The sequence below is a fragment of the Panthera onca genome, chromosome B2, assembly GCF_046562875.1.
Source record: "Panthera onca isolate mPanOnc1 chromosome B2, mPanOnc1 haplotype 2, whole genome shotgun sequence".
Lineage (NCBI taxonomy): Eukaryota > Metazoa > Chordata > Mammalia > Carnivora > Felidae > Panthera > Panthera onca.
Window position 1 is genome coordinate 119304382 of NC_138343.1, and position 27680 is coordinate 119332061.

General features: G+C 41.5%; 1 protein-coding gene across 3 annotated transcripts; it reads right to left on the bottom strand.

The window, feature by feature from the left end:
• Positions 1-751: 751 nt before the first annotated feature.
• Positions 752-27680, bottom strand: SLC18B1 (solute carrier family 18 member B1). Of its 3 annotated transcripts, none has more exons than XM_060616699.3 (14): positions 27445-27680; positions 26141-26280; positions 22258-22353; positions 21236-21309; positions 19819-19966; positions 16830-16986; positions 12260-12396; positions 8915-9016; positions 6834-6925; positions 5611-5706; positions 2817-2891; positions 2037-2130; positions 1896-1945; positions 752-1207 (listed from the first exon to the last, which is right to left on the bottom strand). In XM_060616699.3, the coding sequence occupies exons 1-14, from the start codon at positions 27485-27487 to the stop codon at positions 1141-1143; spliced, it is 1371 nt and encodes a 456-aa protein (XP_060472682.1). In that variant the 5' UTR covers positions 27488-27680; the 3' UTR covers positions 752-1140. The 3 variants fall into 3 exon arrangements, with proteins under 3 accessions (XP_060472682.1, XP_060472683.1, XP_060472684.1); XM_060616700.3 differs by lacking the exon at positions 27445-27680 and adding an exon at positions 27171-27364; XM_060616701.3 differs by lacking the exons at positions 19819-19966; positions 21236-21309.

Below are 27680 nucleotides of genomic sequence, written 5' to 3' on the forward strand. Positions count from 1 at the left end.
TAATAGCAACTCTGTAAGATAACAGGAGAGTCTGGTATTTATTTATATGTTGTCCATCCATCAAGTTCCAAAAAGCAGAGATTGTGTTTATTTTGATCACAGTTCAATTCCTAGCACGTCACAGACTGTCAGTTTAGAGAAGTCATTCAATAAATATTTTTGAATTAATACACTTCTTCTATTTAAAAAATGGGGGGTGAAGGGATAAACGTGGCTACTACACCATGGAAACACAGCAGAAGGTATGAGAACTACACAGTAGGGATTCATCCACTTCAAGCAACAGCACGGATTTTACGTGAAGTCAGACAAAACCCTTCCCTGAAATATAGTAAGCAATCCTGTGGGCTTACTTGCTTGGGAATGGGATACATCTACCAGAAGTAGGTTTAAAAACAAAAAACAAAAAACAAAAAAACAAAAAACAGATGACAGAACTGAAATACAGACATTAAGGGAAATGAGTAATGTTATACTAAGTATTGTTTATAAATCCAGATCATAATTCATAAAGTACGTTACAAAAGGGAAAATCTAAAGTAAGGTTGTTCTTGTACCTCTCACACAAACGAAACTTCTAGAAGAGCTGAGGGCCTGGGAATACTATGCAACTTTTGCATGGGAGGAAGGAATTTTGCCTTTTGAAAAGAACAAAACTCTTAGGACCCAGATAAAGCATGCCTTTTAAAAACTGATTTCACAGTAACTATTCTATACATTTTGAGAAATCTTGGTACTACTTCGAGGCATATCAAATTAATTCATTTATTTCCCTGTTAATAAAGAAAAGGTATATTCACAGAATTAGTGGATTTAGAATAAAAAGTAAACAGAGGAATCAGGAGACCTGGAGTCAATAACCTCTTGACGGACAAATTCGATCACCTAAAAACACAAACTTGCTGATTCTCAACCGCTCTTCTCACACTTAATGTTTCACACATGGCTGGTTCAACGGGCCAGCTTTTCAGGAAAGCCCAACACAGGATTCTCCAAAAATATGTTGAGACTTTCAGGATGGTGGTGTAGGTAGGGTCTGTGTGGTTTTACGTGTAATAGTAAGAAAACCCCTTTCAACTTTGATGTTCAAGGCCAGGAGCCATCAGTCTCCCCACGGGTATCCATCCAGGATTCTTAGGGCTAGATTTCATCAGGTAAGAGAGCAGTTTGCTCTTCCTCTGTGCCGAGGATATTTTGGAGTTTCGATCTGCGTTGAAGGGAAAAAGAGGAGTACCTTACTATTTCTCATCTTAAAAAGACCCAGTACCTACACCTCTGCCTTCCCCCTTAAATGCCATCTACCAAGTGATGAGGCTTACAGTGCCCAGAAATCTTCTGCCTGAAGGAAGGGTGTAAAATGGCTATTTCTTTTCCACTGCCCTGGGCTGACTTTTCTTTTTTTAATGTTTACTTTTTTTTTTTTTTTAATGTTTTTGTAATGTTTATTTATGCTTGAGAGAGAGTCAGAGAGAGACAGAGCGTGAGAGGTGGAGGGGCAGAGTGAGAAGGAGTCACAGAATCCGAAGCAGGCTCCAGGCTCTGAGCTGCCAGCACAGAGCCCGACGAGGGGCTCAAACCCATGGTCTGTGAGATCATGACCAGAGCTGACGTTGGATGCCTAACCGACTGAGCCACCCAGGAGCCCCTAATGTTTACTTATTTTGAGAGAGAGAGAGAGAGAGAGCACATGATCAGGGGAGGGTCGGGGGGGGGGGGATCCCAAATAGGCTCCACGAGTCAGTGCAGAGCACATGAGGGGCTCCAACCCACGAACCCAACTGTGAGATCATGACCTGAGCCGAGATCAAGATCTCATGGGTAACCAGCTGAGCCACCCAGGTGCTTCGAGGGCTGATTTTTAAAGGGGAAAAAATAAGCCCAAGAACCGACCATACCTTCTTCTCTGTGCGTGCTCCCACAGGTAAAACAAGCCCATCGCCAATCCCTTTAACACAATGAAAGGGGCAGTTAATGCCAATGCTCCAAATCACACTTCTCTGCAAATGCCAGGAAGATGAAAACAAAAGGCTACTCACACTTGTCAGAGCCCAAAGACCTTGCACAGCAGCTGCCCATTCAAAGCCAATTTTCTCATAAAGAAATCCACCCAGCGTGGGTCCTATAAAAGCACTAAGAAAAGAAGAAAGTGTATTCAATAGTGTAAAAAAAAAAAAAAAAAAAAGAATTATTTCCTAAAGGCCGCATGATCCCTCAATCATAGATCTTCATTAAATTGGAACTGTAAGTACTGAAGACAGAAGCCAATTCCTGGACGGAGCACTGGGTGCGACAAAACCAATTCTACCCGATAATGATGATGTTTAACGCTTTTTAAACAATTCTAAAATTATAACTGCTTCTAAAAAGTTGGTGCCTTACATAAACATTTTAAAAACGTGACATGCACGCAAAAGAACCCTTATATGATTCTCTCTATTGTTCTCAATAATTGTATTTAAAATAACTCAAGTCTGGACATATTTATTGAGATATTCTACAGTTCCAGCATACATTTATTCCTCAGGAATAGCAAAGAATAAAAACAAAACAAATGAAGAATACTGAGACATGACCTGTTAAAGGAACTTAGAAAGGTCACTTAAGACAAAGTATATGGGGACCATTTTGATTAGGTGTTAAACTGCTGGTATAAACCAGTGATCTTGGAGTCAGAGGGTGTGGGGTTAGGACTCCAACTCTGCCCTAAATGAATTAAGTGCCTTTGGGCACCTCATCAGACCTCTCGGTGTCAGTTTCTTCAGGCAAATGCAGATAGTATTTTCCATCTTGCAGGTGTGAACGAAATGGCTACTCACCCAACTGACCACATGGCACTGAAGAGCCCCGACACAAGTCCCAAGGTACTTAATCCTTCTTCAAATCCATTTTCGCTGCAAAGAGACAAGAGTAGATCTGTTATGGACAGGGAAACCTGCGTGAAAGCAAAGAACAGTGTGTGACAAATAAATTAAGAGACTGGGAATAATCTGGGGGCACCTGGGTGACTCACTGGGGTAAGCATTCGACTTTGGCTCAGGTCACGATCTCCTGGATAGTGGGTTAAACCCCTGTGCTGGGCTCTATGTGGACAGCTCAGAGCCTGGAGCCTGCTTCGGATTCTGTGTCTCCCTCTCTCTGCCCCTCCCCTGTTCACACTTTGTCTCTCAAAAATGAATAAACGTTAAAAAAAAATTTTTTTTAAAGAGACTGGGAATAATCTGAACAAAACCAACAGACAGAACACTCCATCTCTAAGATAAAAGCGAATCTAATCTGAAGGAATTTTCATAGTTACATCTACTCCATGGTTTTCTAAAAATAATTTTACTGCATATCTAAAACATGATATTAAGAATCATGACCCATTTGCATGAAGTCTCATAAAAATACATAATTAAGAAATTCTTTTTTTTAATGTTCTATTTATTTTTGAGAGAGAGAGGGTGAGCAGGAGAGGGCCAGAGAGAGAGGGGGACAGAGGCTCAGAGGTGGGCCCCCTGCTGACAGCAGCAAGCCCATGTGCGGCTCGAACCCGCGAACCCGTGAGATCATGACCGGAGCAAAAGTCAGACGCTCAACCGACTGAGCCACCCAGGCGCCCCTAAGAAATTCTTAAAATGAGATGAACATGCAAAGAGAATAACGGGCAACTTTTAGAAAACACGGAGGCAACTCATTATTCCTCAGAGAATACTGAGTCAACCCAGTGGATCTCCTCCCTGCTCTAGTTCACGTGGTGTTCTTTACCATCATGCCTAGTAAACAACACCGATGGCCAAGTGACAAATACCCGGCGCGACACTGTGATTCATAATAAGAAATATATATCTGGTCTCCCTCCTGTTTGCAGCATAGAACCCATAACACCCTTGGAATTTCCTAAGTGATTAAAACAATTTCAAGTACCTTTTTTGTTATGTTCATGTGGTGGCTTTTAGGGGACTGGTTGCCCAGAGAGTCAACCATGTGATTAGAGGGGTTAGAACTTCCAACCCCAAGACCAGAACCCCCCACCTCTGAGAGGGGCCAGGCTGGAGATGGAATCAATGGCCAATGGTGAGTGATTTAACCAATCAGCAGTACGTAAGCGTCCACAAAAATCCCAAAAGGACAGGGCGAGAGAGCTGCTGAGTTGGTAAACCAGACCCTTTCCACATGCCAGTGTGCCAGGGCTCCAAAACCCACAAGGACAGAAGTTCCTTTGTTCAGGTTACTCTTTGTGTCTTTTCGTCTGGTTGTTGATTTGTATCCTCTAATCTCTTTTGTAACAAATCACTGAATCTAACAAGTACGCTGGATTCCTGAGTTCTGTGAGTCACTCTAGCAGATTAATTGAATCTAAGGAGGTTGTCAAGGGAACCTCTGATGCACGGGCCAGTCAGTCGGAAGCACATGTGAACTTGTAACTAGCACCTGAAGCAGAGGGCAATCTGTGGGACGGAGTCCCTCACCTGTGGGATCTGATGATATCACCAGACGGATAGTGTCAGAACGGAGTTGCATTGTAGGACACCTAGCTGGTTTGGGAGAATTGCTTGGTGGTGTGGGAGCTGCCCCCTCTCCCGACCCCGCACTGGAAATGGGACTAGAATCATTTTACCTGGTCATTGTGTGCCCTTGTATGAACCTTCTCCATGAGAAGGAAACAATGCTGAGGGCTTTCCGTTGTGCTTTAGCTTTTCAAAAGTGTTTCTGTTCCTAGGCATCAACCAAGCCAAGCCTCCATCCACAACTCATTTTACCTATCATTGTATAATATTACCATATATTACCTATCATTGTATAATATTACCATATACGGTAAAACCTTGCATTGCAAGTAACTTGTTCTACGAGTGTTCTGTAAGACGGGCAAACATTTCTCACAAATTTTAACTTGATAAATGAGCGACTGTCTTGCAACAAGAGTAGCATGTGACCATGAATGGGACAGGATCACAACTGAGGCAATGATTCTTCTCTCTCACTGCAAGACTGTGGGCGATCATCAATGCAATGTCACATTTCCTCAAAATCCTCAAAAAGAGGCAAAGGCGAGCGAGTGTCATTGGATAGGTTCCTTGTTAAAGTTGCACGAAAAAAAAAAAAAACAACAAGATTCCATTGAGCCAGTAGATAGCAGAGATTCCATTAGTGATAGTGAAAGTCATTCTACACAATAACCTTCCTCTCTCGTCTCCCTCACACCAGCCATGAAGGTTTTCAAAGGTACGTGCAGGTTAATTTGTTTATCTTTCTTTATATTTTGTGCTTTATTATTTTGTATTATATTATAGTATATAATCATTTTTATATGAATATTTTTGGGTTGTGGAGCGAATCATCTGAATTTCCATCATTTCTTAAGGGGAAATTTGATTTGATATACACAAGTGCTTTGGATTATAAGCATGTTTCTGGTCACAAACCAAGGTTTTACTGTATTTTCATTTCACTTACAGTATTATTGCATGCAGTATTTATATCAGAATATTGTGTGACATAAAATCATGAAGATTTGGTCTTGTGGAAAAAAAAAATCCAACATCCTACAAAATTGAGAAATTCAAGAAAGCCTGTGATGCTCACTGCTATTTGCAACACAGCTCCGCAAGCACAGAGGTAACTTACTATGCACAACTGAGAATCTCCGGGAAGGTTGGAATGATACTCATTCCAGCAGAGACGCCATTCAAGACTAATATCAGCACCAGCAGCCAGAGCTGACTGCAAAAGAGTTTTGGAAAAAGAAACAAAACAAAACAACATGAGCATGTTGATAGACACAGGGCTCAAGTTAAGGAGGGCAGGCTGAATCCCAGAGAAGCATGCTTCTGAGATGGCATCACTAGTCGGCCTCATTCTCATCTGATCCCACTTCATTCAGAGACAGCACCCTCTGGCTCCTCCCACTTTGAGGGGGGGTGGCGAATCAATTCACCACGATACCTCAATTTCTTTGGTCACATATATCACATGCCCTCTTATCACCATACGGAATCTTTTCAAAATTGGTTAAATGTTAACGCTGCTCCTTCAATCACTTGGCTTTGAAATTCAATGGACAGAAAAAAATGGCATAGAAGGGAACTGGTAAAGAAGGGCAGGAAACTAATTTGCTCGGCTTCCCACACTGAATGGCTTAACATCCATTACCCCCATTGAATCCTTGCAGCAATATTCTGCCAAGTAAGCACCATCATCAGCTCCTTTTTGGAGATAAGAACACTAAGGCTCTTGGAAGCTAAATGATTTGCCGGAGTTCACACACCTAGTAAGTGGCAAAGCAAAATGCAAACCCAAATGTGAAGGACTCTGAAATCTTTGCCCTTTCCATGTCACACTTGATCCCAGAAGCAGCTGAAAGCTCTAAGCTCCCTTTATTTTAGCAAATACATTACCCTTAACAAGCTCCAATGAGCCGGTACCACATGCTAAGAATAATACAGAAACAAACAAACAAAAAAAAGACTTGATCCCAGACTCAAGGATTGAGAAAGAGTAGGGGAAAAAAAAACACGTTTTAACAGCTATCAACCAAAGGGAGGCAGCAACAAATGCTATTTTCAAAATAAAGTACAAATAAGCGTGCAATTGAAACACAAAGGGAGAAGCGTTTTTCGCATTTGATCCAGATGTGATGATGCATTTTCTATCTGCTTGTAGCAGTGCCACCTTCTGGTAAGGTAGAATACTGCCAGTCCAACCCAACAATTCAATAGAGTCTTAAATCAAGGTAGTTATTTAAATAATAAGGTTCAAAATACGAAACCATACCAGCAGCACACAAAAAATTTCTGTAGTAATTCTTAATGTTATTCAGCCAAAAATACAGAAGAAGGAAAAAACATTACCTTTGAATGTGCAAGACCGGGATAGGTCCCAAGAGCATGTAGCATCCGGCTGTGATTATGTTTCCCAAAACCAGAAACCATTTCCTGAGATGCTGGTAAAGAGAAGGAGAGTCCGAAAAACCCCTGAGAGGTAAAGCCCCTCCACAATCAAAGGATATACACAAAAATCACTGAAGAACACAAGCCCTGACATTGAAAAATCCAAATACATCGAAGAAAATGAAACTTTACATTTAAGAGAAAATAGGTAGATGGTAAACAGAAAAGCGAGACAATATACCCCAAGATAGGGAGTTTCTAAGGACAAGGATTCCTTGGGAAGGGAGTGTATTGTAGATTTTACACATGATGAACTATCCCCAAAGTAACAATTTAAAAAGCAGCCATCCTGGGGCGCCTAGATGGCTCAGTCGGTTAGGCATCTGACTTAGGCTCAGGTTCATGAGTTCAAGCTCCATGTCGGGCTCTGTGCTGACAGCTCAGAGTCTGGTACCTGTTTTGGATTCTTTGTCTCCCTCTCTCCCTCTGCCCTCTCTTACTTGCTCTCTCTCTGTCTCTCTCTCTCAAAAAATGAATAAACATTTAAAAAAATAAATAAAATTGGGGCGCCTGGGTGGCTCAGCCGGTTGAGCGTCCAACTTCGGTTCAGGTCATGATCTCACAGTTGACGAGCTTGAGCCCCGCATTGGGCTCTGTGCTGACAGCTCAGAGCCTGGATGGAGCCTGCTTTGGATTCTGTGTCTCCCTCTCTCTCTGCCCCTCCCCTGCTCATGCTCTGTCCCTGTCTCAAAAATAAATATAAACATTTTTTTAAATAAAAATAAAAACACAGTCATCACAAGGAACCACCTAGTAGATACAGTACCTGAAAAATTCACACTATTTAAAAAGCACCCAATAAAATTACTCCTTTTAAACTACTTGAATGCAGGCTGAAAATTCTAGGAGTTAAATAGCTGCTCAGTTAAATAAGACTGTCTTAAAACAAGCTCCAATCACTGTTTAAGACACTTGCTTTTTGTCACCTGGGTTACTAAGTAATCTCTATGTAATTTAGGTTGTGATAAATGTTTATGCAAGTTTAACAAAGAGAGGAAATGCAAACAAGTAAAAAGCACTAAAGCCACAGAAGCTTGGTATTTGGTTAACAGTACTTACTAGTACTGTTTACCAGCATCTGGAGTGAATGGTTTAGACCTAAGCAAAGGAGAACAGAAGGGAATTTCTATCAGGATAGCTACAGGATAAGCAATGTACATTTATGTAGCTACTCCTTTCATTCCCACAGAAAAAAACTAAATTTTAATCTCCTCTCAGTCTGACCGAGCCCTAATTAGGGACTCTGCCCTAATTACTTTATTTTTTTAAATGCTTATTTATTTTTGAGAGAGAGCGTGAGTGGGGCAAGGGCAGAGAGAGAATCCCAAGCAGGCTCCGCACTGTCAGTGCAGAGCCCGATGTGGGGCTTGAACTCACCATCCGCGAGATCATGACCTGAGCTGAAATCAAGAATCGAACGTTCCACTGACTGAGCCACCCAGGAGCCCCCTGCCCTAATTATTAAGGCCAATCCGTGTATTTTGCATCAAGTGAGTTTCATCCTTTAGAGAGTCTAATCCAATAGTTTTTCAATAGCCTTGTTAGCACAGACCCCTTTTCCCCAGAAGAAGCAATTAAAAGTGAATGTTCTCTGAGTGATGGCAGGTTGGAAGACATGGGAACCTCTCCATCAACTCCAAAAATTGAATATAGTACAATTTAAGTGTTCTCGCCCCCTCAAGTAAAAAAAAAAAAAAAAAAAAAAAAAAAAACCAGAGAGATAATACGGAGGTGATGGCTGTGTTAATTAACTTGACAGAGGACATCCTTTCACAATGTATTTGGATCCCGAATCACCATGATGCACACTTTAAATATCTTACAATTTTACTTCTCAATTAAACAGTAATAAGCTAATTTTTAAAAAAAATTTGAATGTCAATTCTAATCAATGGACCTCTAGAGTTCCAGAAGTACAGCTGGAAAGCTCACCAATCTAAATACACAAAGGTGTTTCTCAAACGTAGGTTAAGTGTACGTACTGGTATTTTATCACTCAGTAAACCAAACAGCGGTGAAGAAATGGCGTAGGATAGTGCCAAACCCAGGAATACCAGTCCCACATAGCCAGCTGGTAAATTAAACTGTAAAAGAAATTTTTTATTAGAGTTACACCATTAAGTCATTTTTTACATAAACAAAAATCTTTTCTTTATTTATTTTTTTAATTTTTTTTAACGTTTATTTATTTTTTGAGACAGAGAGAGACAGAGCATGAATGGGGGAGGGTCAGAGAGAGGGAGACACAGAATCTGAAACAGACTCCAGGCTCTGAGCTGTCAGCACAGAGCCCGATGCGGGGCTCGAACTCACGGACCGTGAGATCATGACCTGAGTTGAAGTCGGCCGCTTAACCGACTGAGCCACCCAGGCGCCCCAATCTTTTCTTTTTTTTTAAAAAAAAAAAAGTTGATTTATTTACTTTGAGACAGAGAGAGAGAATGAATGGGCAGGGAAGGGCAGAGAGAGAGGGAGAGAGAGAATCTCAAGGAGGCTCCGTGCTATCAGTGCAGAGCCTGATGCAGAGCTCAAACTCATGAACCGTGAGATCATGACCTGAGCCAAAATCAAGAGCTGGACACTTAAGCGACTGAGCCACCCAAGTGCCCCACACATAAATCTTTTCTACACACTTCTTCAGCTCTTGTTATCTACCATGAGCCCACTATTAACACTTAGCATCCTCCCTAATTTTGGTCTTACTTTTTTAAATGGATTACTTTTTCTTTACGAGGGGGGAAAAAATCTAATCAGAGGTCAAAAGTCCTAGATATCTTGTTTTGTAGCATTTGATATTGTACGTATAAATTTGTTTCTATGAACCATAGTATTTTCACATATATTTTGACGTTTAAACCAGTGCTGCATAAACTTTATGTGCATCAGAATTACCCAGAGAACTTTTTTTTAATGTTTGTTTACTTATTTTGAGGGAGTGAGCATGAGAGCAGGGGAGGTACAGAGAGAGAGGGAGAGAGAGAGAGAATCCCAAGCAGCACAGAGCCAGACACAGGGCTTGAACCTTGAGATCATGACCTGAACAGAAATCAACAGTCGGTCCCTTAACTGACTGAGCCACCGAGGCACCTCCCAGAGAACCTGTTAAAAGGGTTTCTTAGTTGGATCCAAGGGCTAACATGCTTTGGTTCAAGGGATGGAAAAAAACAAAAAGGTTCTTAGGCTTCAGACCTAGAATTTCTGATTCAAAAGGTATGAGATGGGACCAGAGAATCTGATTTGTAATAAGCAACTAGGCGATGCTTACTGTCCACGGACTGCAGTATACTGATGTGAAAAACCCAGAGGATAATATCTATTCTATCCATTTCAAAGGGATGTTAATATCTAATTTAAAGAATCACACAGTATGACACTTTACAAAAGGCTTTTAAAACAGTAAGTTAACCACATCACTCTGTGATATTGTTACTATTACCAGCATGATACAAACACCTTTCTTTGGTTAACTGAGTTGTTTTCATTTCCTTAATTTCCTTAACTGATTTTCTTAAGTAAGCACATGAGATTTATAGAGGAGTCCATGTACATTTCAACAACTTTATGACAAATTAGTCCCTGAAAGATACGAGGAGGAAGAAAAAAGTCAGAGATGTCTTCTTCCGGTTTTACAACTGGTCAAGACAGCATGGAGCCCTCGCAGCCTAAAAGGCTGGGTCACCAGTAACTGGACAGTGAACTGTCAATTCAAACAATGATGTAAAGTCAGAAGAATGGCAATAGGATAAAAAAACTTTCTATAAAAAAACAGGAAAACTCAAAGATGTATTTTTTTTTAATTTTTTTTTAATGTGTTATTTATTTTTGAGACAGAGAGAAACAGAGCATGAGCAGAGGAGGGGCAGAGAGAGAGGGAGACACAGAATCAGAAGCAGGCTCCAGGCTCTGAGCCATCAGCACAGAGCCTGAGGCGGGGCTCAAACCCACGAACCGTGAGATCATGACCTGAGCCGAAATCGGACGCTCAGCCGACTGAGCCACCCAGGTGCCCCTCAAAGATGTATTTCTCAGTGTATTTAGAAAATGACACTTGTAAAGATTTTTTATGAAATAGACATGCGCAACTGGGATTTACCAGACATTGGCTAAGATATTTTTTCCTCGTGTGGGCAGAAATTCTTAAGAAGATACAAAAATGACTCCTGGAGAGATACACTCTTGATGTGACTGGAATGTGTCCTCATAAACACAAAATATGTTTCTTGTTACCTTATGGATGCTCACTGCTTAAACAAGATATTATATTATTTTCTAAGCCTTGGGCAAGGCACCAAAATGACAGTGTCCACGTTTATCTTTTTGGATATTTCACAAACACAAAACCGTCCCTAGTGCCGTTGAGGAGTTGTGTTTCTGGTAACTGCTTTTTTAATTCCAGTACCTCACATAAAGTCAGCATGGGCCACAATTAGATTTCTGCCTCGATAAACACATGTTAATCCTTCAGTATAATTAACTACCAGAGTTGGTCATATACTTTATCACATCATTGATAATCCTTTTTTCAGAAATATCTAAGAGTGGGGTGCCTGGGTGGCTCAGCCGGTTAAGCCTCCGACTCTAGCTCAGATCATTATCCCATGGTCATGGGATCGAACCCCACACTGGGCCCCACTTCAGGCTATGCACTGAGGACAGAAACTGCTAAAGATTCTCTCCCTCCCTCAGCCCTTCTCCCTCACTTGTGCTCTAACCTCTCTCTCTAAATTAAAAAAAGAAGAGAAGGAAAAGAAATATCTAAGAGCAAATCTCTACAACAACCCTTTACATTCAGAATTTATTTTCCAGTACTAAAAAAGAAGAAGAAGAAGAAGAAGAAGAAGAAGAAGAAGAAGAAGAAGAAGTCATCTCGGTTCCTTTCTACCATCCCAGATTAATATATTCCATAGTCATTCAATTATACGTAACAGCTTAAAAAGTAAGTGGACCCACAGGGGACCTGTTAGTGAAGAACATTAAATGAGCTACGGAGTACCCCAGATGCTTCACTGGAATTCAAACAAGTAGAGGAAAAGTGTCCTTGTCAAGCACTCAGGATAATTCCCAAGCCAGACATGTGATGACTCAAGCAAGACCTTGAAAAGGAGACCAATGTTTGGGCCACTCAGTGAAAAGCTTCTTTCACTTGCCCTGAGTCAGACCCCTGGTGAAAGGGATGTCACAGAGGGAGGGGACAGGCTGTGTTGGGGTGTAGATCTCATTCTGTCTCCTCACAGCCACTCGGAGTCTTTCTACAGAGTGGGGCCCCAGAGCAAGCAAGTGCACCCACCTTCTACAGTGCAGAGCTCTCTGACAAGCAGGCTACTCACCTTCTCCAGAACAAAGAGAGACAGAGTAGGATCAAGGAAGCCAAAACACGAGCTGAGGGAGTTGATGACGAAGGCTATAAGTGCAATCTTGGGTAACGTGATGAGTTTCCAGAACGAGTGTTCACCTGGATCAGAGTCTAAGGGTAAAAAATCCAAAAAAGAGTAATTAAAATTCTAACCTATTTGGAAAAGTGAAATTGGTAAGGCCATCTTTTATCTGGTAATCAAAATAACTGCACCTCTGAGTTTGCCTAAAATTGCATATTGTGTGCATTTGCGTATAAATTTTTCACACCTAGAAGCCACATTCAGTCTTCTTAAAGACAATTTCTCAAATTGATAAAGAATCCACTGGAATCAGAGTGTGAGGAGAAGAGGGGGTCTTCGGTTATAGGTTATAACTCTGAAGCAAGTTGAGGCCTTCCCCCCAATGAGATAGAGACTATATGAAGTTAGATTTGGTGCATGGGAAGAGCCAGAAGCTTTATCAAGGAAGGGAGAAATCTGAGTTCATCAAAGGGCACAGACAACTTTTTTTTTTTCCTGATGGCAAAGAAAACACCAGATTGAGAAGGGTGTTACTGAATCATGCATAAAGCACATGGGCATTCAAGGTCAACTGAGCACGGACCTCACTTCTAGCATCCCCCTTGCAGTAACCCAGATTCTTTACTGTTCCCAGCAACAGGAACTGTTGTATCCAAGCCTCCAGTCACATGCTATGATTCCTTTCTTTTTCTCCTGCTAATTTTTCAAATTCTATTCACTCTGTGAGGTCTGGCTCTGGCCTTAATCATTCCACAAATCTTACCTTCCTCTGTTTCCTACTGCACTTCTGCTCTGTACCCTACCTTTTAGCAACTAAACCACATTTCATTTTACATTGTTTACTATTGTCTGGTGATTTTCCTGTCTTCCCGTTAATTTACTGAGCCATATCTTTGCTGAGTCAGGTACCATGCAAAATGCTGGGCAGACAAAGACAAAGAAGACAAGCTCAGACCCTGTTCTCACAGAGAAGTTACAGTAAAGAGTGGAGAGAAAAAGGATGGAACTAGGAGGGAATCTTTCAAAGCACAGCAGATAGTTGGCTAAAATAAAACAAAAACAAAAACAAACAACAACAATAACAACAACAAAAACAGAGAAAGCCATATAAAGAAGGCTTTCCTCAAGTAGTAATATCTAAGTTGGTGCCCAAAGCATGAGCTTAAGATGAGCAAGCAAAGAAGGAGGAAAGAATAATTCAGGCATATTATTCCAGGAATGGTACATTCCAAGACTCAGCAGTGAGGAAAACTATTCTGAGTTTGAAGGAAATGAAAGAAGAGAAGCAAAGCTAGAGGATGGAGATTAGAGTAGGGGACACCAGCATGGTGGAGAGAGAGATCAGACTGCAGAAGCATGTTATGCAAGACTTTGTAAAACATGCTAACAGGCCTGAGAAATCACTACGGATTCTAACCGAGGGGTAGGAGTGAGATCTGTGGTTTAAAGAGACCTCTCTGTGGCCTTGTGGAGAATGGAGACAAGAGGACCAGTTAGGAGGCTGTTGGAGTGCCAGGCCAGAGATGATACTGGCCAGGTCTGGGTAAGGAAGATCTTTGAGGGTGAGGATTAGCCCCTGTTATGCTCTCATTTCTCCAAAAACACCCACCACGCTTCATTACTTAATTCTTGGTGAATAATGATCTAGCATGGAACAAATTCAAAGAAACACAAAGACCGGTTCAAGTATTTTAAGTGCTACATTTAGACTTTGTCAGGATACAAGGGATAAAGGTTAAACCATGATGTCAGTTTCTTAATTATTAGCCAAATATTCAATGCTAAACACAGTCCACGACGCTCAACCACAGAAAGTGCACAGACTTAGAAAGGGGACAAGCACTAGCATATGGCTCGGTGCAGTAGGGCCAGCAAGGAGACTCCATTTGGTGAGTATTTTGAACTGTTTATTAAAGATGTTCATTAGTCACCTTTAAGATATAAATTATAAAAGACCAACTTTAATTGGTCATATTTACTTGCATATAAAAGGTATTATGGATTTATGCTATAAGATAAATTATTATGGCAGAAATGGTCCCCTTCTCTAAATCCAAAGTGGGAAAGATGAGAAATCATAATGAGAGTACATAAGAACGTCCATAGCAACAAATACATAATGAGTTTAATTAAACTGTTGCAGAAGCCCAAGTAATGAAAACCTAGGCTGATCATCTGCTTTAAGAGACAGATGAGGAGCTTTTCCAAGCTACTCAATTACTCTCTCTGCTCCCCACAATTCTGACATATTCTTTGAGAGAGACATGCCCCCCTGGTTGACCTGGCCTGCCACAGGAAGCTACTGGTAGAGGCGAGGAAGCAGGGGAGGGAAATAGGGAACCCCTCAGGTGTGAAGGGGCAGGAAGCATGCTGATCACTGCAGCACTACTTACTGAGCATTTATTCCAATGACCGAGAAGCTTCAGAAGGATTTCCCAGAAGAGGTAATACCAGTTAAGTTTTGAAGGATGAGGAGGGATTAGAGTGGATGCGAAAGGGACAAGTTTCAGATCATGTGACTCCTCTACTAGGATCTCACAACAGCTTCCTCACAGCTTTCAGGATAGGGCTCACATTTCATAGATTTACAGATTTTTAATAAGAGGATTGGCACGTCCATGACTGTGCTTTAGAAATATTTCTTTAGAGCAGTACAGGAGAGGGGACTTGATGCACAGATACAAAGGATGAGAGAGAGGGAGGGACCAAAGTTGACTCTAGAATCATGTTGGCTACGAGTCTAGAATGCGGTAAAGGAGTGGGGTAGAGCTTGTAGGACACAAAATTCTACCAATATCATCAAAATAAAAGACAATTTAATTGTCGGGCTTCTCTCCATAAGCTCTCCCAAAACACTAATTTTATTTAACTTTTTTATTTTTTTAATGAACCATTTTTAAAAATATTTACGTATTCATTTTTGAGAGAGAGAAAGAGAGTGCATGTGTGAATCGGGAAGGGGCAGAGAAAGAAAGGGAGAGAGAATCCGAAGCAGGCTCTGCGCTCAGAGTGGAGCCCGATGTAGGGCTCGATCCCACACCCTGGGATCACGACCTGAGCCGACATCAAGAGTTGGGCTCTCAACTAACTGAGCCACCCAGGTGCCTCCCAAAACACTAATTATAAAAAGTACTCCTTAATGAGAACACCTAAATCTATACTTACATGCTTTTCATTATCAATCTCAGAAATCTTTTTATTAATACCAGTTTTTTCCATTCAATCTAAATAGAAGGTCCTTCCATAGATAACCAGAGTGTTTGCCAAAAAGTTTGTTCATAAAAATATAGCTAACTGGGACTTTGTTGAGTTCAATGAAAATGCCGGGAGATTTTAGTTGAGGATTAACAGAAATGAAGAGAAGTGACCATCAAGTAACTAGGCTGGTGGCAACCAGAGGGGGCCGCAAAAGATTGTCGGGGGAGGGAGGAGGCGAGGGGAACAGGCCAGGACTCCAGGAGAAACAGATATCGGGGCCGGTCCAGTGCCTAATCACACAAGTTCTAAATACCCTGCCCTACCATTAATTAATAAACACAGTCTTTCCCCCATACAGTGTGGTAAAGGGCGAACGTGACTCTTTTCCCTGCTCCATGACAATGTGACCTGGTGTCAGTGTCTTGATTATCGGTCCATTGTTCATCTGTGAACCAAGCAACCAGGACGCTCAACCACAGAAACCACAGTAGAAGAAGTAGTTGTACTTCTCACAAGTAGAAACCACCGTCTTACGTGTTTCAGCACGGTGGTGCCTCTCTAGAAACATTCTCTGGCTCTCTCCTCTCTAGCCTTCAAGTTAGCTCTCTAGCTCTGTTCCCTTCGTCATCGGATAAGTGTAAAATGCCAGCTATGTCACTAGGCAATCTTGCTTACAGTGAGAATAACCCTTGCCTGGTACAGAAGAAACTGTACATGAACCTGCACACCATGATTTGTGCCTCCCTGAGTGTTCTGACTCTTGTACCCGGCGCGTCCCTCGTGGTGATCCTGAGAGCTATGTCCAGGGAGTTGTTACAGGACAGGCTGACTCTTACGGGGTGTGAAGGTTTGAAGCCAGAGTGACCCCCATTACTGCCTGATGTGGCCCTGTGTCCTTGTACTTGGGCTGTGCTGCACAGGCAGCTGGGAGGACCACTGGGGAGAAGGTCAGGCCTTGCCCTCCCGTCTGGTGGCCTTCCAGGAAGACAGTGCCATGTGTGGCCCTTGGTAACTCGTCATTCTGAAATATTTAATTAGGTCCAAGAACACCTCTGGTGGACACTTTATATGGTGATGTTTTATGACAAGGAATTAAATAGTCGTTAGTTCTAAAGGTCAGAAAAAAATTGCAATATATAGAAATTCACATAAACTGCCTACAGCAACATTTCTCAAAAGAGAATCAGCTCTTTCAGGATACTCTAGAACTAATCTACCATGGAGCATACAAGATGAAAGTGAGTATTGTTAACTTGGTCCCCTATACATGTATAAAAATACTTCAATTTAAGATTCTTAAAGTGAGTAATAAATGCAGTCTTACCATAATTAGGTAAAATGTACATGTTGAGTGGTACCATCAGCAGAACTATGCATCCCAGAAAGATAAAAGGCACCTCATAGCCAAAGGATTGATACAAGAAGCCACCTAAAGGGGGCCCTAACACTAGTCCCAGGCCAGAAAAAATCTCAAGACTTCCCTAAAAATGGGGGAAAAAAAGAGAATTGAGTCAATACAGTTGGTTTGAAGAATTCACAAATAAAGATGTAATGGACGCTAATTGAAAAAAAGGCTATCCACTTCACAATTTACACACCCAAACCCACACAAACCCAAGATGAACCAAAACTTTAAACATGCATCTTGAAACCACAGAAGTACTAGAAAAATAAAATATGGGAGGAGGTTTTGTTTTTTTTTTTTATGGTGGGGAAGTTTTTCTAATTATGACATAAAACTCAGAAGACACAGAAGAATCATAAATCTGATTACATGAAAATGTGAAAAAACTATGGATGTTAAGCACATAAAAAAGACAAATGAAGAATAGTAAAAAAAAAAAAAAAAATATTGACAAAGGACTAATTTCCCCAAATATATCAAAAGAGCTAATACTAGTCAATGGGGGAAAAATGAACAACCCAATAGGAAAATGAGCAAATGCTACAAACAGACTATTGACGCGTGAAAGAAAATGCAAACACGTCTCAGGCATGTAAAAGAAAGCTCACCCTCATTTTAAAAAAACAAGTAAACGGTTAAACCACAAGATAACAATTTTTACCCATCACCCATCAAACACTCCGCTGGCAGGAAAGTGAGAAAAGAAGCACGTTTGGACACGGCTGGTGAGTGAACACAGGAGGGTAATTTGGCAAATCTATCAATATTACAAACGCACATACTCTCTGGCCCAGAATGCCATTCTGGGAATTGAATTTATATGGGGAACCGTAAAGATGTGACATGGTGCATGCACAAGCTTGTGTGTTATAGCACTGTTTGCACCAGGAAAATACGTAGACAATCTCAATATTCATCGACAATTTGAAGGAACTATGGATGTATGTTACCTCCATCTAGTGAAGTACCGTATACTGCTACTAAAGGGAGGTAAAGAGTAAGAAACTCTTCACCCATAGGCATAGAAAGATCTCCAAGATGGTTTCATTGTTAGCATATCAGCCAGGTTCTGAACAGCATAGAGAGTATGCGACCACGAGTGTAAAGAAAACAAAGGGGGAAGGAATCATGCCCTGCGTGTGTGTGTGCACTTGTGTGAGCGTGTACATACATGTTCATACACACATGGAATCACTCTAGAAGGAACCGATAATCCCTGTTGCCTTCTGGGAGAACGATGTTGGACTGGATGCCTGGACAACAGGTGGGTCTATGAAGCTTGAGGAAAAGTAACATATAGAATACATTCACTATATCCTCTATTTCCTTTTATAACTTTTGAATTTTGTACCATGTAGAAGGCGTTTATTAAAATTAAAATAAACAAAACGGTGTTATGGAAAATATTTTACCATTAAAAAACTCTTACAGAAATTGCGCCATTTTAAATCAATGTAGTCTTTAGGGGTGTTAAACAGAGACTGTGGTTTGCAACCTCACATCCTCCCTCAGACCTCAGAGAGGACACGAAAGTACTCCATTGGTAACTTTCAATTTCCTAAAGAATACAGGAATTCTCCATGTAATCACCATGAAGCCATCCAGAACAACCACCGTGTTAGGGTGTCAGTTTTTGGCCACAGTTTTTATACAGAAACTCAGTACGGCAACATTAATTTCCCCTGTCGACCAGAAAATCAAATGGACTCTTGTCGTCATCACAGGAGTTTCTTGGGCAGCACCTTCCAGAGTGTTCCACAGAACGGCAGCTCTTTAAGAGTTAAAAAGTGTGGCCATAGTCAAATTGAGTTGGGGAAAATATCTTTACTACAGGATTTCTCAGAGTCTTAATACACTCCCGTGAACTGGATGTTTCTAAGTTGGAAGGGACATATGCTCCAAACATTTTACCCACAAAACCTTATTTTACAGAGCATGTCAATGGGCTCATGTTCTCCAGAACCCTTTCTGAGAAATGTTGTTTCTGGGAAACGTAAGCAGTACACCTATCACAGTGGCCACCGCTGCGTGCCACAGGGCTGTACAACCCAAAATAAACCTAAGCAGGTAGCTAGCCGGCCGTAGATATAGATATTTAATTAAAATGGGAGTAAATAACGATCTCCACAGCAAATACTGTACTTAATGGCCAAAGCTATAGTATTAATATGGGCAAAGGAGGAAATTCTTGGTACTAAGCCGATGAGGCCCTGAAGTCTCAAGGACAATTATTTGTTGGGAGGGCTGCATTTGGTCTACTATGCAAACCACACGTCCTTCAGAAATGCATGGGTCCAGAGGAGACAGGCAGGAGAGAGCCTGCTTGGGGTGAAGGAGGCAGTAGCCAAGAGCTGGGACAGAAATCTGGTACGTCACCAATGCCAGGCGTCCAGGCACCTAGCCAACATATTATGTTAATACAATGCTACCAAGTTCTGGGTTGGGGGGAAAATAAGAAAGCACTCGGCAAACGGCACAGAGGCAGGGAAAGGCTTTAAGATCTCTAAGATTCCTTCCATGAATCTGGGAAGAGTAGAGGAAGGACATTAGTATATACTCAAGTGGCCACTAGGGATGACTTTTCTAAAGCAAAGGAATGCCTCCGGCAGCTCAGCCACAATCTGGGCTACGGAGAGACAACAAAATACTACTGGGCAGGTGTTGTTCTTTTAAGTGGTAGACTCTAAACCTAGGAAGAGACCTAAATAAGACTAATGGTATGTTCAGTGACAGCCCGCTGCTAGAAGCAGTAATTGGGGTAAAAGGTAACCAAAACACAGAAAATAGAAAAGAAAAAAAAAAAAAAAGGCAGGTCTAGAAGAATGGATTTCAGCTTTAACTTGGAAGGGCAAACAAATACTTTAGCCTACGCTAAAAGGAAAACAGGAAAAACGCGCAAAATACATACCAACACCGTGGCCACACTGTTTGGAAAAGCCTTTGCAAGAATAGAAAAAGACGCAGTTATTGCTGCCGCAAAGCTGACTGCGTCTGCTATTCTCACTAGAAAACACATAGCGGTAAATACTGGTCCTTCTGGAACTTGGTCCAACACACTAAAAAAGAACAAGACAATTCTCAAATGCCAAGTTGGTTTGTCGTTGTTGTTGCTATTTTTTCCTTTTTACCGCTACTCACTGAAAAGAGTAGTATCTCACACAGTTATTATAATAAATCTCTTCAGAATATGAATGTTTTCAATTGCTTTATTATACAAAGGGAAGTCTCTTTTTGGGGGGGAGATGGGTAACCATTTGATTCATAATGACAGTTTAGTCGCCCTTTTCTGATGCAATTGGCCGTTTAAATGATAACACTAAATTAGTTTCTCTGAGATATGTAGAATCACTCTGACCAGAACATATACAAAAGAAAGACTTCTTAGTTTCAGGTATCCCTCAGTGGTAGGATTCAAACCTTGGTGGGGAAAAAGGGGGGTGGGGCAGAAAATAGAAGACCATGCCCCTTCCCCTGCCAAAAAATAGAAAAAGGAAAAGGGAAAAAAAAAAAAAAACCACTTAGTTTGACACGAAGGCTTCCTAGCTTACTTCATCATAATCTTACAGCACTCTTCCTTCTCCTATGTTCCCCAAGAAGCTGTGTAGGCTCATCTATATTATTTGCCACTAGGCTGCTGATTTAAGGATTCTTAAGCTTAAGAATTTCCACAGCTATTTTGCCTCTATTTTCCCTTTTCCTGGAAATAGCAACGGAGGGAACCATTCTGAAGTGAGCATATGACTCAAGCCTGGCCAATCAGAGTACCCCTTCCCCTGCATTAACCTTGATGCAGGGATAGGTCACCAACAAAGATCAAGCCAGGGGCTCCATCCTGTGAATCTCCTGGAATTCCAGGAAAAGTGGCATTCTCTTCCTCTGGGAGCTGCTGGAGAATTCTTGCCACCACAAGCAGACAGCTTGTCCATGAACAAAGCACAAGAAGAGGAAAGCAAAACTGGGAGCTTGAGATAGATTTCCGAAGGCAGTATTTTAATATGTGTGTCCTGATGTTCTCTAGCTGATTCTTTATTGCACTTTCTCTGCTCGAGGCAAAATGTATCTGTGACTCCGAAAAGTGGGTTAAGTTTCTGTCACTCCCACTCATAGTAGTCCTAATGAACAGATTCAGAAGCCACTTAATGCTCAGTCCTTAGAAGACTCTGTCCTTCATTAGTCCCATCCTCTAAATCACCCAATAGCTACACGCTGAGCCCTCAACAGATAATCAATGGGACGGACTGATTTAAAGAATTCATTAACATTTTAAGCTGAAGATAAATTATGAAATCTGTTCAAGCTCCCAAACAGATCAGAGCATGACTTACCCAAAGAGAACTGTAACTCCTCCTGAGACAAACATTCCTGCCACAAACATAAATTTTGCTCCAATATGTACAAGCTATAATAAATGTCAGAGAAGAGTCGGTAAATCGACGACTGTTACAAGTCTACATCCAGATAAACACAAACCCACTGTATCAGGAAATATACAAGATTTGGGAAACATATGTTTGGGAAATATAGTTAATGTAATATTATAATAATTCTTTTTCTTTTTTAATTTTTTTTCACATTTATTTTATTTTTGAGACAGAGAGAGACAGAGCATGAATGGGGGAGGGTCAGAGAGAGGGAGACACAGAATCTGAAACAGGCATCAGGCTCTGGGCTGTCAGCACAGAGCCCGACGCGGGGCTTGAACTCACGGACCGCGAGATCATGACCTGAGCCGAAGTCGGACGCTTAACCGACTGAGCCACCCAGGCGCCCCTATTATAATAATTCTTTAGTGGAATGGCAACACACATTGCTTAAAAACATGGAAGAAGCAAAAAAATCAATCAACCCATTACGATAAGCAAAATAAGTCAGTCAGAGAAAGATAAATACCATATGATTTCACCCATCTGTGGAATTTAAGAAACAAAACAAATGAGCAAAGAGAAAAAAAAGAAAAGAAGCAAACCACACAACAGCCTCTTACTATAGAGAACAAATTGATGGTTACCAGAACGAGGTGGGGGCGGGGGGGGGGGGGGGAATGTGTGAAATAGGTGAAGGGGACTAAGGAGGGCACTTGTTGTGATGAGCCCAAGGGGTTATATAGAAGTGTTGAATCACCCCACTGCACACCTGAAACTAATATTACACTGATGTCAACTGAAATTCAAATAAAAACAAAAAAAAAATCAATCAACCCTATGAACGGAGTTATCAACAGGAGCGTATTTCATAAAATATAATGGTGGTTATTTCTGAATCAATGGAAATTCGAGGCCTATAGATTAGAATAGGTCATTACACAACTTTCAAAACTTAAAATGTTCCCATGAACTTTAATACTCACGTATTTTCCAAATACCAAAGATGCCAGCAAGTCAAATAAAGCATAACATCCAAAGATCATACCGGTAACTGTATTGCTGGCTCCTTTCTTTTCAGCCTTTAAAGAAACGAAAAAGGAAACAAAGTTTGACAGACAAATTAGCATCAGTGAGGAAAAATGGAGCTATCAGATCAGAGCATTGTTTTCTTATAACCTTTACCTGTGTAGCAATTTTCAAAGATTATTATTTTAAAATAAGCTGGATGGGGAAGGAAGGGAAACTATGGTAAAACCTAGTCTCTGACATGGAAACTATTCACTCAACACACCCCTAAAGAACTGTTAGCTTTACAATCTTGAGAAAGGAAAACAAAGCTGGCAGCAACGTACTTTGTGATTTCAAAAATAAATTGCAAAGCTGAAGTAATTAAAACAGCATAAATACAAACATATGAAACAGATTAGAGACCTTAGAAATAAACCCACACATATATGATCATTGATCTTCCACAAGGTGTCAAGGACACACAACGAAGAAAGGATAGTCTCTTTGACAAATGGCGCTGGGCAAACGAGACATGCACCAACAAAAGAATGAAGCCAGACCCCCATCTTACACCACTCACAAAATCAACTCAAAAAGACTTAAACGTAAGACCTGAAACTGTCAAACTCCCCAGAGAAAATATGGGGGAGGAGGTGCTTCTTGACATTGGTCTTGGCGATGGTTTCTTGGATTGGACACCAAGAGCTCGGGCAATAAAACCAAAAGTAGACAGATGGGATGAGAAGTCAGCTATCCATAAGCCAAGGAGAGAAGCGGGAACAGACTCTTCCCTCACAGTCCTCAGGAGGAACTAACCCCGTGAACACCTTCATCCCAGACTGGTGGCTCCAGAAGCCACCCAGTTTGTGGTACTTTGTTATGGCAGCACCAGCAAACTAAAACAGGTACCTCAGAGGGAAGGTATCATCGAAGGAGTCAATAAAGATGTAGAAAGAGCACTCATGGGTCAAGCCACATTATCCACGTTCTTTGCTTAATAGATATGATAAGTATTCTAGAGTTTGACATTACTTATATAATGGCCTCACAACTAACATTTACTGGCCCCCACTATGAGCCAGAATCTCCATTATTAAGCACTGTTTTACATGGTTTCTACCAACAATGAAATAAAGGATATATTTTTAGTGGGCCCCATTTTATAGATGAGGGTACAGACTTGCAAAGTTTATAGGGTCACAGAAGCCATGACAGTTTCCATCTTGAGCAGGTTCCCATGTTCACCATAGAGACGGGGATGGTGACTTCAGATATCCTAGAATCACATTCCACGGCAGCAGCTAAATATGACTTTTGGAATGTGGATCCTGCTTCACATCAGTAAGCAAGAAGAGCTATTAAAAGCAATTTCTGGTTCACATGTTATCCTGTGACAACAAAAGAGGATGCCAGAAAAAGGAGGACTAGAAATAGGAATCTTACTCTAGAATTTAAGAAGGGCCCTGTTTTTCCTTTGCCTAATTAGCTCTGGCTAGAAGGAAGGAAAACAGAGCATGCAGGAGGAAGGGTAAGTTTTTCCAGTGCATTTGTCAACCACAGGGTTCTAATAAGAAACAAAAAGGAAGAGCCCACTCTTTGTATCTAGACCTTTTAAAATTAGAGCGCTCTCTCCCTGCCTCTGTTTTCTTTCCTTCAGCCTTCCCTCTTGTAAGCAAAAAAACTAAATCAAAAACTTAAAAGTATAGCATAGGGAATATAGTCAATAATACTGTAATAACTTTGAGGATACCTGGGTGGCTTAGTTAAGCATCCGACTTTGGCTCAGGTTGTGATCTCGCTGTTCCGGAGTTCCAGCCCTGCATCGGGTACCCCACTGAAAGTGTGGAGCCTGCCTGTCATTCTCTCTCTCTCCCTCTCTCTCTCTGCACCCCCCCCCCACCGCCGCTCACTCATTCTCTCTCTCTCTCAAAATAAATAACTAAACTTAAAAGATACTGTAATAACTTTGTATGTTGACAGATGGTAACTACACTTACCGTGGTGAGCACTGCATAATACACAGAATTGTGTATTTGCTATGTTGTAGACGTGAAACTAACACGGTACGTCAACATTTTGTCAATTTTTTTTAAAAGGGATTGGAAACATTATTAACAAAATCAAAAGACACACATCTGTAATCTGGTGTTCCTTTGTGTGCATTCCACTAAGCAGAAGCTAACATTAGTTGCTCTAGTGCCCTGAAGTTTGAGCCAGCTGCCCAGTTTTCAGCCAGGAAATGCCCTGCTAACTGGGCATCATTCTACTTCCTCCAGCTCCTCTCTGCCGTAACTCTGCAGGCTCCACCCATCATTATATTTTCCAAATCCCAAAACTGATCAGTCTCGTCTATCTTGTTCTGATAACTTCTCACCGACTAATGTCTCCAGCATACGTGTAAGGACCCCTGCATTCTAGCTCTGTCTCCTCCCCAGACCTGCTGCCTCTTGGACCTCACTCCACCTCAGGCTCAAGCCACATCAAGTTGTCTGCTTTCCCGGAGAACGTGCTATTCCCTGTGCTAATCCCATGACTATCTCAAGTGATTTCTTTCCTAGAACACCCCTGCCTCTGTGGTTCACCTTGGGAGCTACCTTGCTGAAGACCAATGTTTTTTCATATTGTCTGACTCCCAACTGGCAGACAAGAGAGGGATATTTTCCCGATCTTTTTTCTGTCCTAATGCATCCAGTGCCTGCACACTCTAGAGTGGGAGACAGTTACCCCTCCCACTCCCACTCAGTAAATAGAACTGAATTGAGCCAGTCGCTGAACTTCTGAGTCTTGTCTTCATTGACAACATGATGGATGGCGTTCTCACTATGCTGCCTTAGGGAGTAGCTGCAAAGACCAAATGGGATAAATGTGTGGGAAATCACACTGAAAACTAAAAAGCACTGTATGGGTACAGAGTCACATTGTTCCTTTGGCAGAGAAACCATATCCATTCTCCTTGGTAACACGAAGAATGGCGGATGGGGCACCTGGATGGTTCAGTCGGTTAAGTGTCTGACTCTTGATTTTGGCTCAGGTCATGATCTCACAATTGGGGGATCAAGCCACTTGTTGAGCTCTGTGCTGAGCATGGAGCCTGCTCGAGATTCTCTCTCCCTTTCTCTCTGCCTCTCCCCTGCTCGCTCTCTCTAAATAAATAAACAAACATTCTAAACAATAGAAAAGAACACATGGGTATATCATCTCCATGCAACCAAGCCAGTTGCAAGCCATAATTTCATGCTCTGTCCCACTTACCTCCAGATTCCAGGTGGATTCTCTAGGGGTTAATTCCCTGTGAGTCTGTGCCATGAACTATAAACCCTAACACCACATAAAAGGCAATGATTACAAAGAGCTAATCAGTATTAACCAGAATTCTTCCTTGGGACAAACCATTGCCATTAGATACCATCAGAAATTCAAGTCAGAAAAAGGGAATTTAGTGGATCATGTCTTCCTAATTCCAAAAATATTAATAAGCAAAAAACTCCAGGAGACAGACTTCCTGTCTCAGCACAGACCTTTTGCAGTAACACTCAAATCTCAGTTACTCAAAGCACCCCCTTTGTTTCAGTTGCAGAAACCAAACAAAGATTTATAAAACTACATGGTAAGCAAAGCAATCCTCAGAAGGTCAGTTATATTTAGGTGAGTTATTTCCCTAGAGGATATTCTTTCTGACTGGATTGTTTTTATATCTGGTGTCAAATATTCTGTCAGAAGTCTTTCTGTTTACTGAAGTTCTATGCATCATCTTTACTAAATGCAGAGTTTCACATTTCACATATTGTAAAATGAAATAATGCAAAGGGCTTTTTTTTAAAAAAAAATAGAGTTCATAACAATATTAAAATGTCTCACCTCCTTGGGGAAAAAGGGTCCAAGGATAGAATAGCACATCATAGAACCCAAGTTAATGGAAGCTGCCGATATCAGCACAAAAAGCTGTTCTCTTGAAAGCTGTCTGGATGTCTCTCTTGTACCTCCTGGAGGGCCATCACCTTAAATGCAAACATGCTACAGTCACAGGCATGTAATTGGGACTGCTGATTGAGGTTGACACATGTCACTTCTGTGCCATGTGAAGATAACATATGCTGAGCTAAGGGCTATTTTGAACATACCACATTTGATAAAACGTCACACAAAATCTGGTACAACACTGTCATTTTGAAAACACCTCATTTTCAGGGCAGAATTTATCAAACCATCTGAAATCTGTTTTGCCTTCACTATTTCTTCCACCTTTGGTAAATTCCTTCAAGAAGGATGAGGCAACAAGGTGATATCCAAAGGGTGCTACTCTCTAAAGTATAAGGTAACTATAATGAAGTTACCAGCCTCATACGTTCCATGGACTTAACAGTGTTCTAAACATGTCACCTTAGCTGTTGGTTAAGCATTCTGGAGTAGTGTAGAAGTCAAGTGAAGTGTAAGGGGGAGAAAACAAGCTAAAATATTCAATTGGCAAATGACATCTTACAATGGTAATGCTCCTGGAGAGACAAGTCCCATAAATCGGTAAATCAATACACATTTTACACTAATAACTGGCCTTTTGCAACGATCATTTTCATACTTATTCCCAAGGCTAAATCTTCATCTAACTTAAAGACAACAGGTCAATTACTCAGTTTCAAATATTCAGCGAATCTATCAGTCATTTTTAAGTTCAATGGTTTGGAAAAAAAAAAGAAATTTAAGGAAGAAGACTATACTTGGTTTGCTCTACTTTTCAGAGGTTGTCATTGCGGTCCAAGAAAAAAAAAGAAAGAAAGAAAGGAAATCTGTGCAAGATGAGGAAGTCTCAAGAATCTTTGTAAAACTTCTGGAGTAGATGAGGAAGGGAAGTGAAAGTTAAAAGGGGAGGAACAACAATGGAATGTTTTACCTTTGTCTAATGGCATACTAATTTGAATGCATTTCCAATCACATGGTAATTTATAAAAGCAGCGCTACAGAGCAAAGTCTTGAGAGAACTCTCTCTCCCGGGCCCTGCACTTTAACCCCTTGCAGAGAGAGAAGCTCTAACCCGAACCCCACCCTCAGGCCCCAGGCTTTTCGAATCTCTCCGAAACAAACCAAGCTAAAGCTAATTCAATCGTGGGTAAAGGGGACAGGACCCACGCCACCGAGAGGTGTCCGTCCGTGCCGCTATCGGTCACCTCCGGGGAGGCGTGGGCCCTCGCAGTCCCCCGACGCGTCCATGCGCGGTGCGCGATGCGCGGTGCACGGTGCACGGACTCTGGCGCCGGGGCTCCTGGGTCCAAGCCCGCTCCTCGGACTCGACCTCGCACGGGCAGACGAGCCGGCGGCGCCTGTTCAGCCCGACCCAGGCATCGTCGCTTCCCAACGGGCAGCTCTGGGCCGGGAGCTGCTGGCAGCCGGGGCGGACACCTAG

Bases quoted from the DNA above. Each gene is read 5' to 3' on its own strand.
- SLC18B1 (XM_060616699.3), bottom strand. From the start codon at position 27,487: ATGGACGCGTCGGGGGACTGCGAGGGCCCACGCCTCCCCGGAG. The intron at 6,926-8,914 runs GTACGTACACTT...TCTCTTTACCAG, and splicing joins TACTGAGTGATAAAATACCA to CATCTCAGGAAATGGTTTCT. The intron at 1,208-1,895 runs GTATGGTCGGTT...CCTTCAACGCAG, and splicing joins GAGCACGCACAGAGAAGAAG to ATCGAAACTCCAAAATATCC.